At 44.4% G+C, this 22,500-nt stretch overlaps 1 protein-coding gene across 19 annotated transcripts in view; it reads left to right on the plus strand.

Annotated features, from left to right (window-relative positions):
• LOC123514343 overlaps positions 1-22,500 on the plus strand; it is a 567,471-nt gene that overhangs the window by 245,185 nt on the left and 299,786 nt on the right. For all 19 annotated transcript variants that reach the window (XM_045272190.1, XM_045272188.1, XM_045272194.1 and 16 more), the window contains one exon: positions 1,856-2,178. In XM_045272190.1, the coding sequence (XP_045128125.1) occupies positions 1,856-2,178 (323 nt within the window). The remainder of the gene's footprint in view (positions 1-1,855; positions 2,179-22,500) is intronic.

The raw sequence follows: 22,500 nt of genomic DNA on the forward strand, positions 1-22,500 counted from the left end.
ACACACACACACACACACACACACACACACACACACACACACACACACACACACACACACACACACACACACACACACACAATACTAACCTAATCTTAACCTATCCTATATAATGTAACCAAAACTAATTCTTTCCATTATTTATCATCGATTGCCAATAATCTTTTACACACACACACACACACACACACACACACACACACACACACACACACACACACACACACACACACACACACACACACACACACACACACACACACACACACACACTTTTTTACATTTAATACTCCTTTTAACAGTTAATCTCACGCATTAATTTCTCCTTCCTCGCCTCCCACCCTCCAGTTTCCCTCCCTCCCACTCTCCCAGCTGCTGGATTAGACTGGGGTGTCCCGCCAGCTATTAATGTTAAATAAAAAGATGAACCAGATATGAAGGATACTAATTATTGTGTGTCTCGTTGTGGGCGGAGCGAACAGAAGCTAAGAGGGAACGAGAAGGAGGAGGAGAAGGGATGGCAGGCTGGAAGAGTAGGGAAGGAAAGGTGGAAGGCAGCGGGAAGGAGGGACGTTAGGCTGGAGGGAGATAATGTTAATGAATTAATGGAAGGGGAGGAATTGTAAGTGCGGGAAGACAAAGAAGAAGGATAAGAGTAAATGAGGAAGAGATGATGGAGCGGTGGTATGCTGGATGAGAGAGAGAGAGAGAGAGAGAGAGAGAGAGAGAGAGAGAGAGAGAGAGAGAGAGAGAGAGAGAGAGATTTAATACAAGTTGAAAAGAAAGAAGAAAAGAGGAAAGTGAGGCGATAGAATGGAACAATGAAGGAAAGATGGGAAGAGGAGAAGGTGAAAGAGAAGACAATGGAAAGAAATGAAGGACTGTCATAGTTGAAGAACCGAAAGAAAGAAAACGATGAGAGAGAGAGAGAGAGAGAGAGAGAGAGAGAGAGAGAGAGAGAGAGAGACGTGATGAAACAACAGTTAAAGATAATTGAATACAATTAAAATCGGGAATATAATTTAGAGAAAGAAGAAAATATGCAGAAAAATAAGAGAAATTATGAGCAAGAAAGAGGTTGAAGAAAAGAAGAAGAGGAGGAGGAGGACGAAGAAGAAGAAGAAAGGGAGAGGAAGAAAAAAGGAAGGAAGGAGGGAATGAATGAATGAATGAGTGAAGGAAGAAAAGAAGGAAGGAAGGAAGGAAGAAAGGAAGGGAGCGAGCTGGTAGAAGATAGGAGAGGAGATGAAAAGAAAGAGAGGAGGAAGGAAAAAGTCAACAGAGGTAAGAGGTAAAAGGGAATGAATGAAGAAAGGAAAGAAGAAAAGGAGGAAAAAAGGAAGGAAGGAAGGAAGGATAGAGAGCTGGCAGAAGATAGGAGAGGAGATGAAAGAGAAAGAGAGGAGGAAGGAAAAACTCGACAGAGGTAATGTTGAGTTGTTGTCGACCAGAATAGAATAAAAGTTAATAATTTTATGAGCTGAATTTTCTTTTGTTTTCCTTTTTTTTCAAGCATTTTATTCTTCTGTTGCTGTTTACTGATTGTTCTCAGGGAATATGTTTTTTTTTTCTGTTGCGTGTGATGCTTGTTCTCTCTCTCTCTCTCTCTCTCTCTCTCTCCTTCATTCCGGGTGTACCTTGTGGTGAGTGATAAGGGGCGGGCGGTGGGCGGGCGGCGGTGGGCGGGCGGCGGTGGACGGGGCAGTGCTTCAGTGGGTCAGTGGGAAGCCGTGATAAGAGGGCGTTGTGGAAGACTTCTAGGAGTAATTCTTTTCATCTTACTTCCATTAAGACCAGCGATGTTGTGTAAATGTTATGTCCTTCATCCATCATGACGGAGTGTTCTCTTTTCCAGGAATAGTGGTGGGCGACGAGAACCTATACAGTTGCAGCATCAACAGCCAGCACAGCAACCACAGCCTCAACAACAGCAGCAACAGCAACAGCAGCAGCAGCAACAACAACAAACTCCACAACCACATCAACAGGCACCACAACAACACTCGCCCCCACCACAACCACCACATCCGAGCAATGGACAGCAGTCTCAGCCACAGTCACCACAGCAGCACAACCCACAGCCGCCGCAGCAGCCCCAGTTGGAGGCAGCAGCAGCGGCGGTGGCGGCGGTAGCAGCCGAGACCAGTAGGAGCCCCGACTCCGGGCGACATGAGGAGGGTGAGTGTTGGTTTACTGGTGTATAGTACAGGCTGCACGCCATCTCATTCCCTGCGGCAAGGTCTGGTGTGTCTCTGTTGCTTTGTATCCTACCTCACTTTTTCTAACTTTTTTCTGTCTAATCTCTTACCAATAAAGAGGCTCTCCCACCGGAGCCCCTTGGGTCACAGTGACCTCCACTTAGAGTGCAATATCGCACCGTTTTCTCCTCTCGTGGATCGAGGCCTTTTATGACGAGGTTTATATCGGGCACAATATCGGGCTGATCCCAACGCCGCTGACTTGGTAGTAGTGGGCAGCGGTGGCGGGACGAGAGCGGAACCTGGTGGGCATTCAGACTTTGGTGGCGTGCGACTTGTGGCGGGCGTAATGACTCCCTGCTGGTGGTGTGTCCCACTCATGGTGTCCTTGTCACCATGAGTGTCTGTCGCCCCTCCCGCCACGCGTCCTGCTGAAGTGGAGGAGGATGAAGGATCCCTTTTCTGCAGCTGTCTTGTTGTTTGGTTTCTTTCTTTCTTTGTCTTCCTCCATCATCTTCTTTTGTTGACTTGCTGCCTCTGGTCCTTCGGTGTGTCTGGATGTGATGGTGTAGTGGCTGTTGCTGCAGTAATGAACTGTCATATATAACAGAGAAGAATATCTGCTAGTCTCTTTGTGTAACCTTAATGTTTAAATGTCACATCTGTATTTAATTGATGACGTAAAGTTCATTTGGTTCACATGTTTTGTGTTTAATATATTAATGGCGTGGTCGTGACTTCTCGAGTAATTTCAAAGGTGAATGGAAGGCGAATGTTAAAGTAGCATGGCAAGGTGAGGTGGACCATTGCAAGCCTGTGATGTAAGTCCAGGTGTGGCGGGCCGTGCTCTTTTCATCTTCCTGTTGGTGGTATATAAGTAATGTTGGTGACGTAAAGGACAGCGGCGTCACTGTGTCTTACAGGATGGTGCGTGCAGGAGACACGTCCGTGTTCAGATATGAAGTAGAGAAAATTATGAACAGCTATTTGTGATACTTATTGCTCTCTCTCTCTCTCTCTCTCTCTCTCTCTCTCTCTCTCTCTCTCTCTCTCTCTCTCTCTCTCTCTCTCTCTCTCTCTCTCTCTCTCTCTCTCTCTCTCTCTCTCTCTCTCTCTCTCTCTCTCTCTCTCTCTCTCTCTCTCTCTCTCTCTCTCTCTCTCTCTCTCTCTCTCTCTCTCTCTCTCTCTCTCTCTCTCTCTCTCTCTCTCTCTCTCTCTCTCTCTCTCTCTCTCTCTCTCTCTCTCTCTCAATAACTACAAAATGAGTCCATTAAAGTGTATCATCGGCTGCCACATGTCGAGGGCGGAATCGTCCCCGGTGCCAGGAGTGCCGTACCTTGCCTTGCTGTGTGGCGTGCTGTGTGCTGTGTGTCTCCACTACAATCAAACTATATAAAAATAAAAGGCATACTAATTGTGAAAGAATGACCGGGTCTGTTAATGAAAGATCTGGGATACAGTATGATGCTAAGTAGTATTTGTAGGAGTTAATCCCTTCAGTACCATGCCGCGTTTTCATATTCATTCTGGATACTATTTAGCGATATTATACAGCTTCAAAAACTTATGTGGGGATCAGAATAGTAAAGACTCGGGCCTTTAATCCTTTGACATCTATAGGGATTTCCTAATGCAAATAAAATCGTCTAATTATACCCAAATATCATGGTAAAAAATGCGTGTCGGTACTGGAAGGTTTATTTTGAAGAGTTTAAAGTTAAGATGAGAAAAAAAAATGAGTAAAAGAATCTGTTAGGAAGTTAAATGTAATTAATAAGGATAAGCGAACACATACATTAAAAACATCTAATTGGCAAGAAAATAAGGAAAGTATAATGGGGTGAAGCATGTGGATAAAAGAGCAGGTAACAGAATCGGCAATATCCAGACAAGTGAACTCCAACAAATATTAGAGGATCGTGGAGAAGGACTAGCCGGGGCATGGATGGATGAGTCTGAAAAGTTTGTAAGCAGAATTGTGCTGAGATTGGTATAGTGCGGTGATTGAAGATCGAGAGTGAGCTGTATTGAGCAGCCAGCGTGGGATGACTGCTGTGATTATTGCTGCTGCTGCTGCTGTGCTTATTATTGGTGTGTTATTATTATTATTATTATTATTATTATTATTATTATTATTATTATTATTATTATTATTATTATTATTATTATTATTATTATTATTATTATTACTACTACTACTACTACTACTACTACTACTACTACTACTACTACTACTACTACTACTACTACTACTACTACTACTACTACTGGAACGACGATGATGGCGACGATTCTTGGGTTGCGTTGGGCACGTGCCTGGATTGCAGTGCAGGGGTGGACGTTGAGGTTCTGTGCTCTTGCTCTGTAGGAAACTTAAGGTCGAATATGAAATTAAATTCAGTCGAGGGAGAGGGAGGGAGGGAGAAAGGGAGGGATGGAGAGAGGGAGGGATTGAGAGAGGGAGGGATGGAGAGAGGGAGGGATGGAGAGAGGGAGGGAGGGGAGAGAGGGAGGGAGAGAGAGAGAGAGAGAGAGAGAGAGAGAGAGAGAGAGAGAGAGAGAGAGAGAGAGAGAGAGAGAGAGAGAGAGAGAGAGGGAGAGAGAGAGAGAGAGAGAGAGAGAGAGAGAGAGAGAGAGAGAGAGAGAGAGAGAGAGAGAGAGAGAGAGAGAGAGAGAGAGAGAGAGAGAGAGAGAGAGAGAGAGAGAGAGAGAGAGAGAGAGAGAGAGAGAGAGAGAGAGAGAGAGAGAGAGAGAGAGAGAGAGAGAGAGAGAGAGAGAGAGAGAGAGAGAGAGAGAGAATGTGTATGTATGTGTGAATGTTACGTGTGTGGACGACTAATCACACGTTTTCTAGGGATTTCGTTGTGATTATTATTATTTTCATTATTATTACCATTATTATTATTATTATTATTATTATTATTATTATTATTATTATTATTATTATTATTATTACTTGTTTCACGACAATCGAACTTTGCTCCAACTTTATCGTCCATGTTCAATGATTTTTTTTTCAACCTAACGTAATTATAATTATCAAAGCAGCAAATAGGCGTAGTATAAGAGGACAGCTTTAATGATTAGGTCATCTCTTTATTACTTGGTCACTGGTGTTGCCTAACCTCGAGAAATGATCATAAAATATTTCTCGCTCACAAACACAAAAAAATTTAATTCCCTACCATTTTGCATTCGCGTATATTGTATTTATTTAGTAAATAATTTATGGAGCCCAGACTAATATTCCTGGTGGGTGCAGTGTGGCGGGAATGGCTTAGGCAGCGGTGGAGGCAGGGGTGAGGGCGGCGGCGTGGTGAGGGGGAAGAGTGCACTGGAGAGAAAGGGGTGTGGGGAGGCAGGTAGCAACGGCGGATTGGGAGTGTCGGAGAGAGAGAGAGAGAGAGAGAGGGAGAGGGGAATAAAAAGGAAATTATCAAACAATTAATACCTTGCTTGTACCTAATTGGCGTGAGTATTAGCAAGTGAAGCGAACGGAATGGAGGCCCTCCACATTTGTATAATTTGTCGTTGCTTCACCTCACGGCCTCTCCCCGCGTGTGGCCGTCAGGGAGAGAGACACAACTAATGGATGCTTCTTTCATTCTGACCACCCACCCTCGTGCAGTGCATCCTGCATCACACCTGCGTTCACCTGACTGCCTCCTGCAACACTGTGTCCCTCTGAAAATGTAGTTTTATTGCTCTTAACCCCTTCGATACTAGGACACATTTTTGCCTTGAGATTTGTGTACAATTAGACCATTTTGTTGATATTAGGAAAGGTCAATGGAGGTCAGAAGATTAATGGTCACAGTCTTCACTACTTTAATTCCTCACATGACATTCCGAAGCTGTATAAAATCACCAAATAGTAAGCAGAATGAATATGGAAACGCGTCATGGTACTGAAAGGGTTAAATAAAACACGTCGCTACTCTTCTGTCTATATTTCTTTTTTTTTGTCATTTTTCTCCTCTTCCGCTTAACCCTTTATCCCTTCATGAACTGGATTTAATTAGATCTGGCTGTGAACTCTGGCTCGATTTAAAGTGTTTATCTGTTTTTTTTTTTTATGTTTTTTTCAATGATACACTCTCGCTCTTCCTTTTGTGCCCTTGTCTTTGTATATTTTGGTATTGTGCTTCAGTGTGTGTGTGTGTGTGTGTGTGTGTGTGTGTGTGTGTGTGTGTGTGTGTAGGTAGCAAAAAAAAAAAAAATCGTGAAATAAATTAGAGGAATATGGGTAAGCTGTATCAGAGAGAGAGAGAGAGAGAGGGAGGAAAAAATCGACACAGTACCAAATGAAGGAGAAGAAAATGGGAGAGCGAAGTAATATTATTAGATTGAGGGAGGTATGGAGGGAGGGAGGGAGGGAGGAGAGGGAGGGAAGGGAGGGAGGTAGGTAGGATCGTGCTCACTTCCTGTAACAATTTAATGGTCCTTCGGGAGGCATCCTTCCCCTCACTTCACCCATTGTCCTCCCTTCATTTCTCTTCATTTCCTCACCGCCTACCTGTCTTTCTGTCCGCCTGTATGTATTTTTCACTATCCGTCCATCTATCTATTATTTCATTCTCTCTCTCTCTCTCTCTCTCTCTCTCTCTCTCTCTCTCTCTCTCTCTCTCTCTCTCTCTCTCTCTCTCTCTCTCTCTCTCTCTCTCTCTCTCTCTCTCTCTCTCTCTCTCTCTCTCTCTCTCTCATCTGTCCGTTCATTCATTCATCTTTTTATATGTCTGTCAAACTAGCTGTCTATTTTATGTACCAGCGTTTCCTTCCGTCTGTCTGTCTGTCTGTCTGTCTGTCTGTCTGTCATCAATACTTGTACTAGTTTGTCTTGGTTGTATCTATTAGTTTCATTATTTATTTGTCTATTTGAGTGATCTCTGTCTATCTATTGCCTGGTGATCTAGTTTATTTAGTTTTGAAATATTTTTGCACTGGTGTCGTTCGGAATTGAAATATTGTTCTCTTTGAATTTTTCTCCGTAAAATTGTTCATTAGTGTTCAAAGTCAGTATTTTTTATCATGTCCTATTTTTATCTATTTTTTTTATTTTTTTTTTATACTTTTACATTTTATTATTTTTTGTCAGTCGTTTTTTTTCTTGTTTTTCCTTTTTATTTTATGTTTATTTTCCCGATATTGTTTTTTTTCTTCGTTTTCATGTATTTATTTTTTTTTTGTCAGTCGTTTATCTTTTTTTTTTCTTTTGTTTTTTTTAACGATATATTTTAGTTTTTTTTCGTTTTCATGTATCTTTTTTCTTTCTTTTTTTTTTTTTTCCTCCACTGGACTACTGATGTCTTTCATTACTTCCTGCTTCTTGTGGACTACAGTGCTATATATTTTTTTTATTGACATCATTTTCCCTTTTATTTCCTTCCTTTCTTCCTCCATTCTTCTTTCCTTCCGTCTTTACTTCTTCAATTTTCCTTCTTTCTTTCTTATCCTCCTCCCTCCCTCCCTCCCCTTCTTTCTTCCTTTTTTTCTTTCTTCCCTCCCTCCTTCCTTCCTTCCTTCCTTCCTTCCTTCCTTCCTTCCTTCCTGTTTGACATAATTTTATTCCATTTTTTTCACATCCATCAAGTTTTTTTCCTTCATATTTTCCTTTGTGCCCTTTCACCTTAATTATCTATCCTTTTCATTCTTCCTTCCCTCATTATCCTTCACTTTGTGTGTGTGTGTGTGTGTGTGTGTGTGTGTGTGTGTGTGTGTGTGTGTGTGTGTGTGTGTGTGTGTGTGTGTGGGTGCAGGTGTTTTGTCTATTCCTCTGTATCAAACATTCTTCGGATACCTAGTTCTCTCTCTCACTCTCTCTCTCTCTCTCTCTCTCTCTCTCTCTCTCTCTCTCTCTCTCTCTCTCTCTCTCTCTCTCTCTCTCTCTCTCTCTCTCTCTCTCTCTCTCTCTCTCTCTCTCTCTCTCTCTCTCTCTCTCTCTCTCTCTCTCTCTCTCTCTCTCTCTCTCTCTCTCCTCTCCTCCTCCTCCATCCCCTCTCCTCCCTCGTTGACGCATCATTTTCCCTTAGCTGAGTCATAATTTTAGTTGTCCCCCGAGAGAGAGAGAGAGAGAGAGAGAGAGAGAGAGAGAGAGAGAGAGAGAGAGAGAGAGAGAGAGCATTTTTTTCGAGTTAAAGGGAAGGATTGTGCAGGAAGAGAAAATAATTTAGGTGAATCACGGAGGATCGCATAGTCATTGGATTAGAAGAAAACCTTTGGGCACCAGAGCAGAGACTGAAGAGCGTGAGTGAGGCAGGGAGTGAGAAAGAAAGAGAACATTTGATAGATTTAAGTAAGAAAGGAATATATGTCTCTCTCTGTACCATCATCCTTCTGAAAAAAAAATGAGGGAAAGGAGGCAGATTCTTGATGTGTTTTCCTTTTGAGTCTCATCCTACGCTTCAGTGAATTGGCTAGGTGCTATATTTAACCCTTTCACTGTGGCACGAAACAATTAACAGAACGTGAAGCTATGTGTGAAGTCTTTATAAGCATCTACAAGAAAGGTAACAATGAAAGAAGACATTTTGCAGTTTCTTCCCAGTTCAAAGATAGGATATGGCTGTAGAACAAGTAAAGGTGTGTCGAAATGATAAGGGAAAGGTGTGTAGTATCAATCAAAAGGTTAACGTGACGGAACAACAAGGTTACGTACACGACACTGCTTATGCTACCGAAAAACCCATGGCTGTGTTATGATCCTATTATGCGCAGCTAACCAAGCACTGACTAGCCAACCCGTTCTCTTTCTTACTCTCCCGTTCAGATTAGTGTACCGTGAAAGTATCGTTTCTGTATGAATATTCCTTGGATGATATAAAGTTTTCTTCTTAGTATTCCAGCTCCCAACTACTCCTCCTTATAGTATTTGTCTTTATTTACCTTTATATATTCCTCCACGAGTTATCAGTGTCTTCCCCTGGCAGACGAAAGAGCAATAAAGAGTATATCGCAGTAAACAGAGCTCCATATGAAATAAAAGGCACTTACATAAAGCAGTCACCCTCTCGAAGGTGACAATAGAGGGGCGTGCCAATTAGTGTTTCTCCCTACTAGTAAACACTATTCATTACGGCTTCACAGAGTACTCACATGGGGGAAACACATGCACATCCTTGCCACACCCTCCCTGTTCGGTAATTGAGGCAAAACGTTTTCACTATTTAATATGAGATGAAGTGTGTCTGTGTTTAAAGCATCAGTGGTGTCCCTCTCCGACACCGTGTACCTGTATGGGTTTTGAAAACTCTCTCTCTCATGACTCCGAGTTGTGAGCAATGCTGGCAGTTGAAAGCAATGGCTTGTCCTGTCGTCATTATGACCTATAATCGCTAATTTGAGAAGACAAGGGTTACAAGTTTACGGTTATGCTTTGACCATCAAATTCCCCTTAAACTCGTTTGGGTTGAACGGCAATTAGGAAATAGCTTTATAGGGACATAATAATGGTAATAGAGTTGAAATTATGCATACACTACCATCATCTGTAGGGACATTGAGGAAACAGGATGGCGTGGGGTCAGGGAAGGCTGGAGTGGCCTGTGCTTCCCTTCCCTGCGCCTGAAAACCTCACAAGGCGCACTAATGGACCTGATGTGCCAGCCTACTCTTTTTCGCTCAGGTTTTTTAAAAGGCACCATCTAAGTGGGCTTGCTTCTTTTTTTTTTTTTCCTTTTCGTACCCCTTGGCCAACTCTATTTTAAATTAAAAGAAAAATAATAAAAGAAAGCATAGATCCATAAGTGAAAGTGCTTGTATAGAGCTACACTTCAGCATCATTCATAGATAGGGAAGAGATAACGGTTACTATATTGCCGCTTTGTTAGTGAGACCAGTCCATTCCAGACCACGTAATGGAGTGTTGTTGTAGGTTCACACACCTTTCATGACACTATTAAAAACAAAAGAACAAAAAAAGATCGTAACGCCACACCCAGCTTTTTGGAGCTCTTTATATCTGAACCTTATATTCTAAAGTGAGCGAAAATCCAGGAATTATAAAAGCATCAGTGAAAATTCTCTAAATGGAAGAGGATACGGGCCACTACTGAAAATCCACAAATGTATGTAAATAAATCCTGGAATCTCTTCGGAATACATATAAATTCAGAAAATACTTATATGATACAGAACACTATGTAAAAAAGATAGCTCCTTGACTCAAAATGTAACACCAGCATGAAATCTCTTGGAAATATATAAAAATTCAGAAAATACCTCTATGATACAGAACACTATATATAAAAAAAAAAGCTCCTTGACTCAAAATGTAACACCAGCATCCCAATTAACCACAAGTGGGCGGATGGCAGCAGGTGTCTAGGGAGGCGAGGAAAGGAGCTTCGTCAGGATGGCTGGTGAAAAGGCGAGACGGAGAGGGTGTGGTGCTCAGATGACCAATTACTGGCCACCCGCTGTAGACCCCATGGTGAGCCAGGGTAACAAGGTCCTGGAGTCACCTGCCGCCAATTGGAATGTGGACGAGCGAGCTGCAAGGTGGCGTGGTGGACTGGAGAGTGGTGGCTTTGAGACGCCCGTGATGGTAAGGGACTGGGGGAGGTCAGTGGTTGGGAGGAGTGCCTTTGAAGTGTGGTAGGTGGTGGAGATGGAGTAATGGAAAGAGTGGAGACTGTGGTAGAGGCTGTGATTAGGAAATTTGGTCATGAGTTATGCTGAGTTAGATAAGATAATGATGTGTGTGTGTGTGTGTGTGTGTGTGTGTGTGTGTGTGTAAATGTTATTGTAAGGTTTCACTAGCGTTTACTTATTTGAGATGTAATTGGCGATGAAGGCGAGAAATCTGATGGTGATGCTGGCGTGTGGAGGATATAAAATTGAATCTTACGATATATCCGTCTGTTACCTAGTTGATTTAAGCCTTTAGGTATGTTTTCCTATCATATCCTTATTTCATACTCTATTATTTCGTTATTAATCTTTATTTTGCTTGTTGTTATAGTAGCATTAGTATAGAGAAGGTAGTTAGGCGGTTCTAATTAAAAAGGCTGTAGTCGTCAGTTGTGGTGGCAGGAGGGTGGTCGTGGCATTGTTCCAGGTTAAGATTTTTGACAGCATGGATTAAGGAGAAAGAATGAAGAGGGTCCCTGCATACCTTGTCATCCTTCACTACACACTTCTCCCGTCGCTTTCTTCGCCTCACTGGACGGCTAAGGGATGAGGAGAGGAAGAGATGGGAATGGGTCGGGGGAGAGGGGGGGTGGGGTGGATGTCATCATATATCTTTCCTGTGAGAGCGAACTGTTTTTATTACTTAAGAGGTGATGTATGAGTAGGTGTTGCCCCTCTCTCTCTCTCTCTCTCTCTCTCTCATTATCCGCTAACAAAGTAGAACAAGACACTTTCTATCATCAGTTACACAGGATCAAACAAGACAAGAGAGAGAGAGAGAGAGAGAGAGAGAGAGAGAGAGAGAGAGAGAAATATAAGAGGTCGCAGTTCATACAGATAACTGTGGGGGAAGCAGCCTCTATCGACATTATCTGTTGTAGTAAAGCAGGACGATGTGGTAGGTGGTCAAGGAAAGGAGCACAAGTGAACACAAAGGAAGAACAGACGGACGGCACTACCACCACCACCACCACCACCACCAGGAGAAGGTACACAAAGGAACACAAAGAAGATAGTAACAAGCAGATGTGTTGGTCCTTCCGAGACTTTTTCTAGGGTAGCATAGGAAGAGGAGGAAGAGAAGGGGAAGAGTAATAAAGGGCAAAAGAAAAAAAAGAGGAGACAAGAAATCAGAAGGAAGAGGAAGTGGTAATGCAGGATGGTGAAGGACTGGGTTGTGCTTTTTTTTTTTACTTCTCTAGCTCTTCCTCTTTCTCTTCCTCCTCCTCTTCATCTTCCTTTTCCTCCTTTTTTTCTTCTTCTTCTTCTTCTTCTTCTTCTTCTTCTTCTTCTTCTTCTTCTTCTTCTTCTTCTTCTTCTTCTTCTTCTTCTTCCTCCTCCTCCTCCTCCTCCTCCTCCTCCTCCTCCTCCTCCTCCTCCTCCTCCTCCTCCTCCTCCTCCTCCTCCTCCTCCTCCTGCTCCTCCTCCTCCTCCTCCTGTACATAACTCCATGTCGTGTATTCATTCTCAGTCGTCTTTTTGCTTTATTTGTCCTTGTATCCCTGCTACTTAGTCTCTCTCTCTCTCTCTCTCTCTCTCTCTCTCTCTCTGGTGACGGAAATGGCTTTAAAATCGTTATGTTGTATGTTTCAATGATTGTCTACCTGTTTCATCTATTCTGGCACTCCATTTTCTTTCTTTTTTACCTTTACTCTCCCAAGTCTTCAATCTCAAGCTCTGATATTCCTAGTACTGAGGGAAGTTGATGGTTATTCTCGTTGACTTAATGGTGGTGTATGGTGCAACGGTGCTGAGTTAATGGCTGTCTCGTTGTTCTATGTTGCAATTTTCTCGTCTTCCCTCTTTCCCTCACCTGCTCAGTTCTCGGAATCTCAAGACTACTTTTATTTATATATCTACACTTCATGTCCAGGAGAGTAAACAAAGCCGCGTCTGTGTTTGGTGATTTGATAGCATTTTTTTTTCTTCTCCGCACTGACCCAAGTTTAAATATCAGGGAGCTTTTGTGATTTTGTAGTATTAAAAGGGATTTGTTTGAGTCTTTGCGAACATTGAAGTGGACGCCAGAATTTTTATGTTTCTAGTTTTGTTGAGACATTCAAACAAGTTGGAGGAGGAGGTGAAGAGAAACAATACTCACCTCCCTACACCTGTGTTTCTCTTCATCTCCTCCTCCGTTTCTTGTTTTATTTCCCTCATGTTTTCTCTTCTCTCTCTTTTTTTTTTTGTGTCCAGTCGTTTTTCTTCGTTTTCTTTTTCTTATATTTGTTTTTCAGTCCATCTGTATCTCTTGTCTCTTGTTTTTCTTCCTCCCTCTGCCGTTTTTTCTTTTGTTTTCATTACTTTGCTTGTAACTTCAGCCTTCGTCTTTTCTGTATTCATATCTGCTTTCCTTTTTTTTTGTACCATGTGGCTTTTCACGGGAATTTATGGACTAAAGGGGATACTTTTTTGGGGGTACGTCCTATCTGAAAGTCCACCCGCTAGGAAACCGTTGCCCCGAGTGAGGAAGCCCAACCTACACTCGGACCGTGGGCAGGATTCGAACCCGTGCGCTTGGAGACCCCTCGGACCCCCAAAGCACGCATTGTACTATGACATGTAGATTTATCCTTAACTTCTCATTACTGGAACGCAGTTTTACCATGAGTTTTGGGTGTTTTTAGACGATTTTCTTTACATTAGGAAGGGTCTATGGAGCTCAGAAGATTAATGACTAGAGTCTTCACAATTTTAATATCCACACAAGTTTCTGAAGCTGCATAAAATCACCATATAATAAGCAGAACAAATATAAAAACGTGTCGTGCAACTCAAAAGGTTAATTAATATATTCTGTCTGCTTTCACTTTCTTTCCTTAATAAATAGAGTGCAAATTGGAAGCGGCTGCCACGTGTCACACAGCACTAAAACACCTGAGACGCGGCCAAGGATGTGGATAGCCAGACCACCTCCTTTGTGAAGCTCTCCTAACCTTCATAAACCTGAGCCAGAATGCTGTTTTGATCTGAGGCGGTGGAAATTAGAAGAGAGAGAGAGAGAGAGAGAGAGAGAGAGAGAGAGAGAGAGAGAGAGAGAGAGAGAGAGAGAGAGAGAGAGAGAGAGAGAGAGAGAGGGGGAGGTTTCTTCCAATAGGGTTCTTGTCTCTCCGCGTTATTGAGAATCTCCGAGTGAGAGAGAGAGAGAGAGAGAGAGAGAGAGAGAGAGAGAGAGAGAGAGAGAGAGAGAGAGAGAGAGAGAGAGAGAGAGAGAGAGAGAGAATAAGAAAGGAATAAAAGCTGAAAAAAAAGAAAAGTAGGATGAGAGAGAGAGAGAGAGAGAGAGAGAGAGAGAGAGAGAGAGAGAGAGAGAGAGAGAGAGAGAGAGAGAGAGAGAGAGAGAGAGAGAGAGAGCGTTCCCCGCGATATGATGTTGGATGTGCCCTCATTTAAAAAATCCTTCCTGCTTTAGTCTTGGCGGGATTGTATGCGTGGTCGATGAAAGGATGAAAACCTCGCAGTGAACACCAGCCACAACACACGCTGCGCAATATCCCGTCTTCGTGTTCATTTGCAAATACCACTACTATTTTTTACATCCTCTTCTCCAGCATTTGTTAGGCTGAAGGTCATTCTGGTTACACTGATTTGCTACACGTTTTTTCCCCCTTTCTCTCTCTCTCTCTCTGTGTGTTTTTTCTCCCTGCCAGTTTATCTTCACCTTTTGTTTTTCGTCTCTGTGCTACGGAATTTGGTTAGCAGGCGTGACTAAAGCAGTTTATTCCCTCTCAACGTATGCGGCGTTGTAATAACATTTGCTAGACCGTGAACATTCCCCATAACAGTAAGACTTAGAGAGAGAGAGAGAGAGAGAGAGAGAGAGAGAGAGAGAGAGAGAGAGAGACTTAGAACACAATGACTAGGGTTAAAGAGAGTTACCTTCGTGAACTGCAGCAGGTGTTTTCCAGATGATGAATTACTGCCTTGAGTTGTAGCCCAGGTGTGTGTGTGTGTCTGTGTGTGTGTGTGTGTGTGTGTGTGTGTGTGTGTGTGTGTGTGTGTGTGTGTGTGTGTGTGTGTGTGTGTGTGTGTGTGTGCTGGAGAGGGAGGGGGGTAGGAAGAGTAAGGCGGTGGAATTGCCGTATGATTGATTAGATGGTGGTGGTGGTGGTGGTGGTGGATGAGGTGGTGGTGGTGGTGGTGGTGGTGGTGGTGGTGGTGGTGGTGGTGGTGGTAGTGGGGGGTGGTATCTTGGTTAGGTTAGGATATCCTTTGATGATAGAGGTGAAGGAGAGGTTATTGTTGTTACTGATGATGGTGACTATGGTGATGGTGGTGTTGATGATGGTGGTGTTGATGGTGGTGGTGTTGATGGTGGTGGTGGTGGTGAGGTGTTCAGACGTTGATGGAGACGTCTGGGGTTTATGGAGTGGCTGGTGGTGTAGTGGAGTGATAGTGGGTGGTGGTGTAGTGGAATGATAGTGGCTGGTGGTTGAATAGGAGAATGATGGGGTGGCTGGTAGTGGAACTGAAGGATGACGTGATTGACTGGTGGAGGAGGTGAGTGGTGGAACAGTGGAGCGATATTGTAACTGGGTGTTGAATTGCAGCAGTGATGGAGTGGGCGGGTGGAGGATTAGGGCAGTGATGAAGTGGCTGGGTGATAAACTACCGGAATGGTGGAATTGCCAGGAGACTGAAGTTCGATACTGGAGTGGATCAGTGATGGAGTGGGTAGGTGGCTAGTGGAGTAATGATGGAGGAGATTGTTGTGGAGTGCGGCACTGATGGAGTGGATTGTTGGCGTTGTAAGGGAGTCGTAGGAATGGCCTGGCTGGGGGGGTGGAACAGTGATGCAGCGAAACAGTGAATTAGTTAGGTTCGGGTGAGCTGTGTTACGAGGTCGGTGGTGGACTGGCAGGGTAACCGCTAATTGCTCTGGGTTGTGGAACCTACCCGATAACAGGTCGACCTAGATTCGTACCTGCAGGAGCCAGGTGTACCAGGCACGGTACTGGAGATATTGCATAGGTACACCGTTTAATTTTGCGACGATCTTTTTTAAGAGTGGAAATAGTTTGGCAAGAGATATATGAAACTATAGTGTATCTGAAACAAGGAGAATTTCTTGATTTTTATTTTTTTTTTTTTTTTTTTTGTATATAACAATAAATTGCTTTATTTATATTCGTAACGATAGTAATATTTGTATCGCTCCACTTGTTCTATGCAAGTCTGGATTTTGACTCATGTCCTGCAGGCTGGTTGCGAAGGAAGTGACTGTAGGAGTGGAAGGTGGATGTAAGTGGGTGTGGAAAGGATCTCGGGAAGCCAAGATGCGAGTGGAGTCGATGGAAGTGGCATAATGGGTGAGGGGAAGGACGAGGAAGGATGTTTATGAGGAAGGGTGTGTGTGTCATAAGCGAGCGAGACGAGGAGGGGAGAACACCAGGAGGGGACACTGACCTCGGAAGTGGCACGCACGGACAGGACTACTGAGGTACTTCCCTCCTTTCGTAAGGAGAAGGAGGAGAGGTAATGGGAGTGGAGGGCGGACAAGGGGCACCGAGGGATCTTGAGTGAGATGAGGAGGTGGGATGCCTTGGCAGCACACTAGTGACACGAGGGGACCGAGGACCGAGATGGAGCAGCGACAACGGCCAGTGATGGAAACAGTGTCAGCTGTACATATTGAATTGTATGCACCAGTGTTCAATAGTTCCTGAGGAGGCTTTACATGAGTGGAATATCGAATGACAAGAACGAAGTCCAAGTTGGATCAATGATAGCGAAACGTTAGTGTTATCGTTGATTTAAGAGTTACAGTAATGTATTGTCATGCATCAGTGTGTAGAACCTTAGGAGATAAACGTGATAATGAATAACATGCTAATTACGAGAGAGAGAGAGAGAGAGAGAGAGAGAGAGAGAGAGAGAGAGAGCAAGAGGATACAAGACACTCAGGGGACAACACACACAGAATCACACCACTCAGTGCAGCGCCACCCCATCACCACCCGGCGGAGGCTCTCTGATCGCTGGTTGCCGCCCTGACGAATGGCGTAATTTAATCAGTTATTGGCATTTAGTGTTGTATAATCCGTCGACACATTCCGGAATACTTAATGAAAGACTGTGATTTCTTTTTTGCCTCATGAAATTACGTTCCTTAAAAGTATCGCTCACTGCTTAATGAAAGTGTCCGCTCTTATTGTCTTGGGCTACTGCGCGTCATTCACTTCCTATGTTTATCGCTCGGTACCTTAAAGTATCGCTCGAACCATGTTTATATTCAGCCCTTGGCCTAGTAAGTGTCATGGAGGGTGCGAAATCATTATGCGTCCCCTGTTAAGTGAAAGTTGCCTAATTTTTTTTATCACGGCTGCAGTTCACGAGTACGGAGAAGTGGAGGGTACGGGAGGCTGTTGATGGTGGGGAGGGTGGGTGGAAGCTGTTGAGAGTGTGGAGAGGGTGGGTGGAAGCTATTGAGAGTGTGGAGAGGGTGGGTGGAAGCTATTAAGAGTGTGGAGAAGATGGGTGGAAGCTATTGAGGATGTGGTGAGGGTGGGTGGAAGCTGTTAAGGGTGTGAGGAGGGTGAGTGGAAGCTATTGAGGGTGTGGAGAGGGTGAGTGGAAGCTGTTGAGGGCGTGGGAGGGTGGGAGGAAGCTGCTGAGGGCGTGGGGAGGGTGGATGGAAGCAACAGAGCACATCTTGGTTTGTTGTGCAGTGGTGTGGAGTGGCTGGGAAGGAGTGGTGAAAAGGAATGTTTTGGTTTCTGTTCTCACGTGATGACTTGTTTGGATGTTGAGGAAAGATGGCTGTATTAATTGGCGTTGATCACAGACTTACTTATAGAACATTATAATAGTTAAGTGCATACTTCCCCAGTCACACACACACACACACACACACACACACACACACACACACACACACACACACACACACACACACACACACACACACACACACACACACACACGATAACGATAAGGAAAAAAATGACGATAACCGATAAATTGATAAGGATAACCGATGATCAATAACTAATGATAACGATATTGATATTTCAAATTAGAATATCGATATATAAACCTTTATTTCTGTCTTAGAAAAAAAATAGAAAATCCTTAGAAAACTTCAAATTCAATGTTTATCCTTCTCCTTTTCTCCTCCTCCTCCTCCTCCTCCTCCTCCTCCTCCTCCTCCTCCTCCTCCTCCTCCTCCTCCTCCTCCTCCTCCTCCTCCTCCTCATCCTCCTCCTCCTCCTCCATCACCAACACCACTACTATTACTATCACGAAGACCACCACCACCACCACCACCACCACCACCACCACCACCACCACCACCACCACCACCACCACCACCACCACCACCACCACCACCACCACCAACAACAACAACAACAACAACAACAACAACAATAACAACACTACTACTACTACTACTACTACTACTACTACTACTGGTGGTGTTGGTGGTGGTGCTTCTACCGCCAGCTTCATTACAGCTCATCTCATCACCTGCCTTATATAGCCCCCCCTGCAGGGTGGCCTTAAGCTCGAGGTCCTACCGAGTAATAATATCATGTAGCTGCTTAAAGTTTCCTGGCACTCCTCCCACTATCCTCTCCCTCCTGGGCCTCCTCTTGCCTCCCCGGTGGTAGCCAGTAGCCCGCGGCCACGAGTATGTTCCATCTCCCCCTTCCCTGCGTCGCTCACTCTCTCTGGTGCAAATATCAGGAGTTAGAGGCGAGGAACACGAAGCGTAGGAGGAACATAAGGACGTGGGTGTAAGGAAAGCCCCCTTCACTTCCCGGGGAAAGGAACTCATTAGCATTATCTCGGCGGCATCTCATCATTCCCTTCTCTGTCCACTGCCTTGAATGATGGAAGGCCACGGTGGTAATTTATGTTCACTCACAGTCGTCTTACACACACACACACACACACACACACACACACACACACACACACACACACACACACACACACACACACACACACACACACACGGAAGACTAGTACAAGGCTTGCTAAGCTCTCCTGCTGCCCACTGCCCGAGGCGCCGAGGCCATTGTTCATCGTCTTGCAGCAGCTGAGTGTCCCTTGCAGCCTCCTCGCCACTTCCCTCTTCCCTCTTCCTCGTGCATCATCATTTAACAATCTGCTCTCCACCTCTTCCTTCCTCGTCTCTCTCTTCCCTTCACTTCTCCCTTTCCTTCCTTCATCTTACTTGCTTCTCTTGTCCCTTAACACACACACACACACACACACACACACACACACACACACACACACACACACACACACACACACACACACACACACACACACACACACACACACACACACACACACACACACACACACACACACACTCTCTCTCTCTCTCTCTCTCTCTCTCTCTCTCTCTCTCTCTCTCTCTCTCTCTCTCTCTCTCTCTCTCTCTCTCTCTCTCTCTCTCTCTCTCTCTCTCTCTCTCTCTCTCTCTCTCTCTCTCTCTCTCTCTCTCTCTCTCTCTCTCTCTCTCTCTCTCTCTCTCTCTCTCTCTCTCTCTCTCTGCATTTTCTTCCTGTTGTTTCTTCCCTTCCTATTACGCGTGTCATTTCTCTTAACATTGAATTCTTTATCTCTCCATCTGTGTTCCTCCCTCCCTTCTTGCTCTTCTCTCTGTATCTTCCTCCTCTATTCTTCACTCACCACTCGTTGTTCCTTCTATTCCTTCCTTCATGTTTTTACTTTTGCCTGTTTCTCATTTCTTGCCCCTTTTTCTTACTCTTCCCCATTTCTCTTGCCCTTTCCCTTATCCTCTCTTTTACACTACTACCTGTTCTTTCTCTCCTTCCTTGCATCTCCCTTCCTTCCCTCCCTCTTCCTCTAGATTCTCCACCTTGTCCTCCTCCTCCTTGATCCTTCCTCAGCTGCCTGTTCCCCTTGTGTCCTTCCACCAAATTCTCCTCTTCCCTTACGTCTCCTCCTTCCTTCCCCTTTTCGTTCCACCTCTTCCTTCCTTTCTCTACAATGCTATCTTCCGGGAACTCCTTCAGAAGAGGAAGGCAGGAGGGAAAAGTTTAGCTGGGGAGAAAATCCTGTGTGTGTGTGTGTGTGTGTGTACATCTTGTCTTCTTCCTATAAACAGGTGCGTCTTAAAGAATGATCTATTTTCCCGTGCAAATTCCAGCTGTGATAATTGGAAAGTCGAGGCAGTGCGCAGTGGTGACTTGGTGATAATGAGGAGGAGGAGGAGGAGGAGGAGGAGGAGGAAAAGAAGGAAAAAGAGGAGGAGGAGGAGGAGGAGGAGGAGGAGGAGGAGGAGGAGGAGGAGGAGGAGGAGGAGGAGGAGGAGGAGGAGGAGGAGGAGGAGGAGGAGGAGAAGAAGAAGAAGAAGAAGAAGAAGAAGAAGAAGAAGAAGAAGAAGAAGAAGAAGAAGAAGAAGAAGAAGAAGAAGAAGAAGAAGAAAAAAGATGAAAAAGAAGAAGGAGAAGAAGAAAAAGATGAAGAAAAAGAAGAAGAAGGAAGAGGAGAAGGAGGAGGAGGAGGAGGACGAGGGCGAGGACAAGGAGAAGGCGGAGAGGAAGAGGAGGAGGAGGAGGAGGCGGCGGCGAAGGAGGAGAAGGAGGAAGTGGAGGAGATCAAGGTAAGGACGACAATGGGAACAGCATAAACTATTATAATGATTATGATCATTATCTGAAGGCTGGAAAAGAAAAGAGGGAAAACGAATATTGGTTATCTGACTCAAGATCCAAGAAATACTTATTGTAACGCGCGTTTCTGAAATAAAAACAAAAAAAAAAAAAGGTTTGAATAAAGAAGTTGGTAAAAAAGAGAATACCAATGAGGATGTGATGAAGGAGGATTGACGGGAGTGATGGAAGGAAAACAAGGGTACGCACAGGTAACTCCAGGCTCCGATGGTGCTCATTAGCCAGACGCAGGTGTGACGGAGCCGAGACTTTTGTGTGCTGTCTCCGGCACTGGATGATACACACACACACACACACACACACACACACACACACACACACACACACACATCATTGCATCTTGTTATAACTTCTTGGTGTTTTTTTACGTCATTGATTTGTGATTGATTTTATGATAATTAGCGTTGGTGCAGTGATGTGTGTGTGTGTGTGTGTGTGTGTGTGTGTGTGTGTGTGTGTGTGTGTGTGTGTGTGTGTGATTACCTCCTCTAATATCCTGGTCAGATACCAAAATACGCCACAACATTTAAAAACTTCGAATGCACCATGAACCTCGTAGTCCGTCCCTCCTCCTGGCTGGACATCCAATCTTTTCATTTATAGTCCTTGTTCCTCCGTGATATCCCTTGTTCCTGCTCCTTCCCGCCCCTTCACGACCCTTCCTGCCCCTCGTTGAGCGCTCATGTGACTTGTGACCTCCCTGTCTTCCCTTCACCTTTCCGTCCCCTCCCTTCCCCTGCTATCTGTCTTGCCGCAGCCCTCGTGCTTCACCACTGAGCCTCCTGCGTGTCCCAGAGGCCTCCCTGTGTATGTTCTGTGGACGAAAGCTGCATCTGTGAGGGACTGCGTGCTTACCACAGCTCAGGTAAATCGCAAGGTTTAGGGGGATTAACATGTAATGCTTCCACTATTTCTATCCTTGAGAGAGAGAGAGAGAGAGAGAGAGAGAGAGAGAGAGAGAGAGAGAGAGAGAGAGAGAGAGAGATTGAAGTACCAAAAAAAATAAAAGAAGAAAGGAATACTTGAAGCTGCTTATTCATACCCACATCCACTTCAGGTCTTTGCCTCCCTTGTCCCCAGCCACCTTGTCCCATCCGAGACGCTCCTCCGCCGCATCCATACTAAAGACCCACACCCTGTACCTCTCTGTAGTTGTTTCCCTTACCCCCACCTGAACTCACATCTCCTCTCTCACACACACGTACAATCCCACACTTTTTATTTCCTTTTCCTTCTTCGTGCTAGATTTTTTTTTTCTCTCCTTTTCTTTTCACTTAAAAATCCTCATTCACTGAACTCACTCCATGTCTCCTGCACAAACCTCTCTATTCACCCACACAAACCTGCCCCTTCCCCAAGCATGGCTCCTTCCATCATCACCACCTCTCTCTCTCTCTCTCCCTCACCCCCTCACACACACAGACACGCCTTGCTCTCCTTATATTACTCTAAGTTGGGGGGGGTGTTTGCCATGCCGGCGACCCCTTCCCCCGGCCCGTCCCTTCTTTACTCCTCTGCCATTCGCTCCCTTCACCTTCCCTTTCCAAATCCTTCACCCCTCTCAGCCTCCCCACCTGCTCAAGTCTCCTTTCTACCGTCCTATTCCAGCCGCCACTGCTGATGCCCCTCCGACCACCGCCTCCCCTCCGCCCTACCGCTCAGCTACCTAAATCCTTGACATGATCAAATCTGCATGTTAATAAACCGGCCTGTGATTTTGCATGCAGGGCTGAGCGACGCAGGGAGGATGGAGGCGGAGGATGAGAGGATGAGGGGCTTACGCGGAGAAAACTGTGTAGGGTGGTGTGTGGTAGTGGGCAAATATTTTCGTGTGTTTGGGGCGTGGATGTTATAATTGTGGTAATACTTTTTCGTTTTTTTTATATTATTGTTGTTATTATTGTTATTGTTATTACTATTATTATTATTATTATTATTATTATTATTATTATTATTATTATTATTATTATTATTATTATTATTATTATTATTATTATTATTATTATTATTATTATTATTAT

The sequence above is a fragment of the Portunus trituberculatus genome, chromosome 37 (genome assembly GCF_017591435.1).
Source record: "Portunus trituberculatus isolate SZX2019 chromosome 37, ASM1759143v1, whole genome shotgun sequence".
Taxonomy (NCBI): Eukaryota; Metazoa; Arthropoda; class Malacostraca; order Decapoda; family Portunidae; genus Portunus; species Portunus trituberculatus.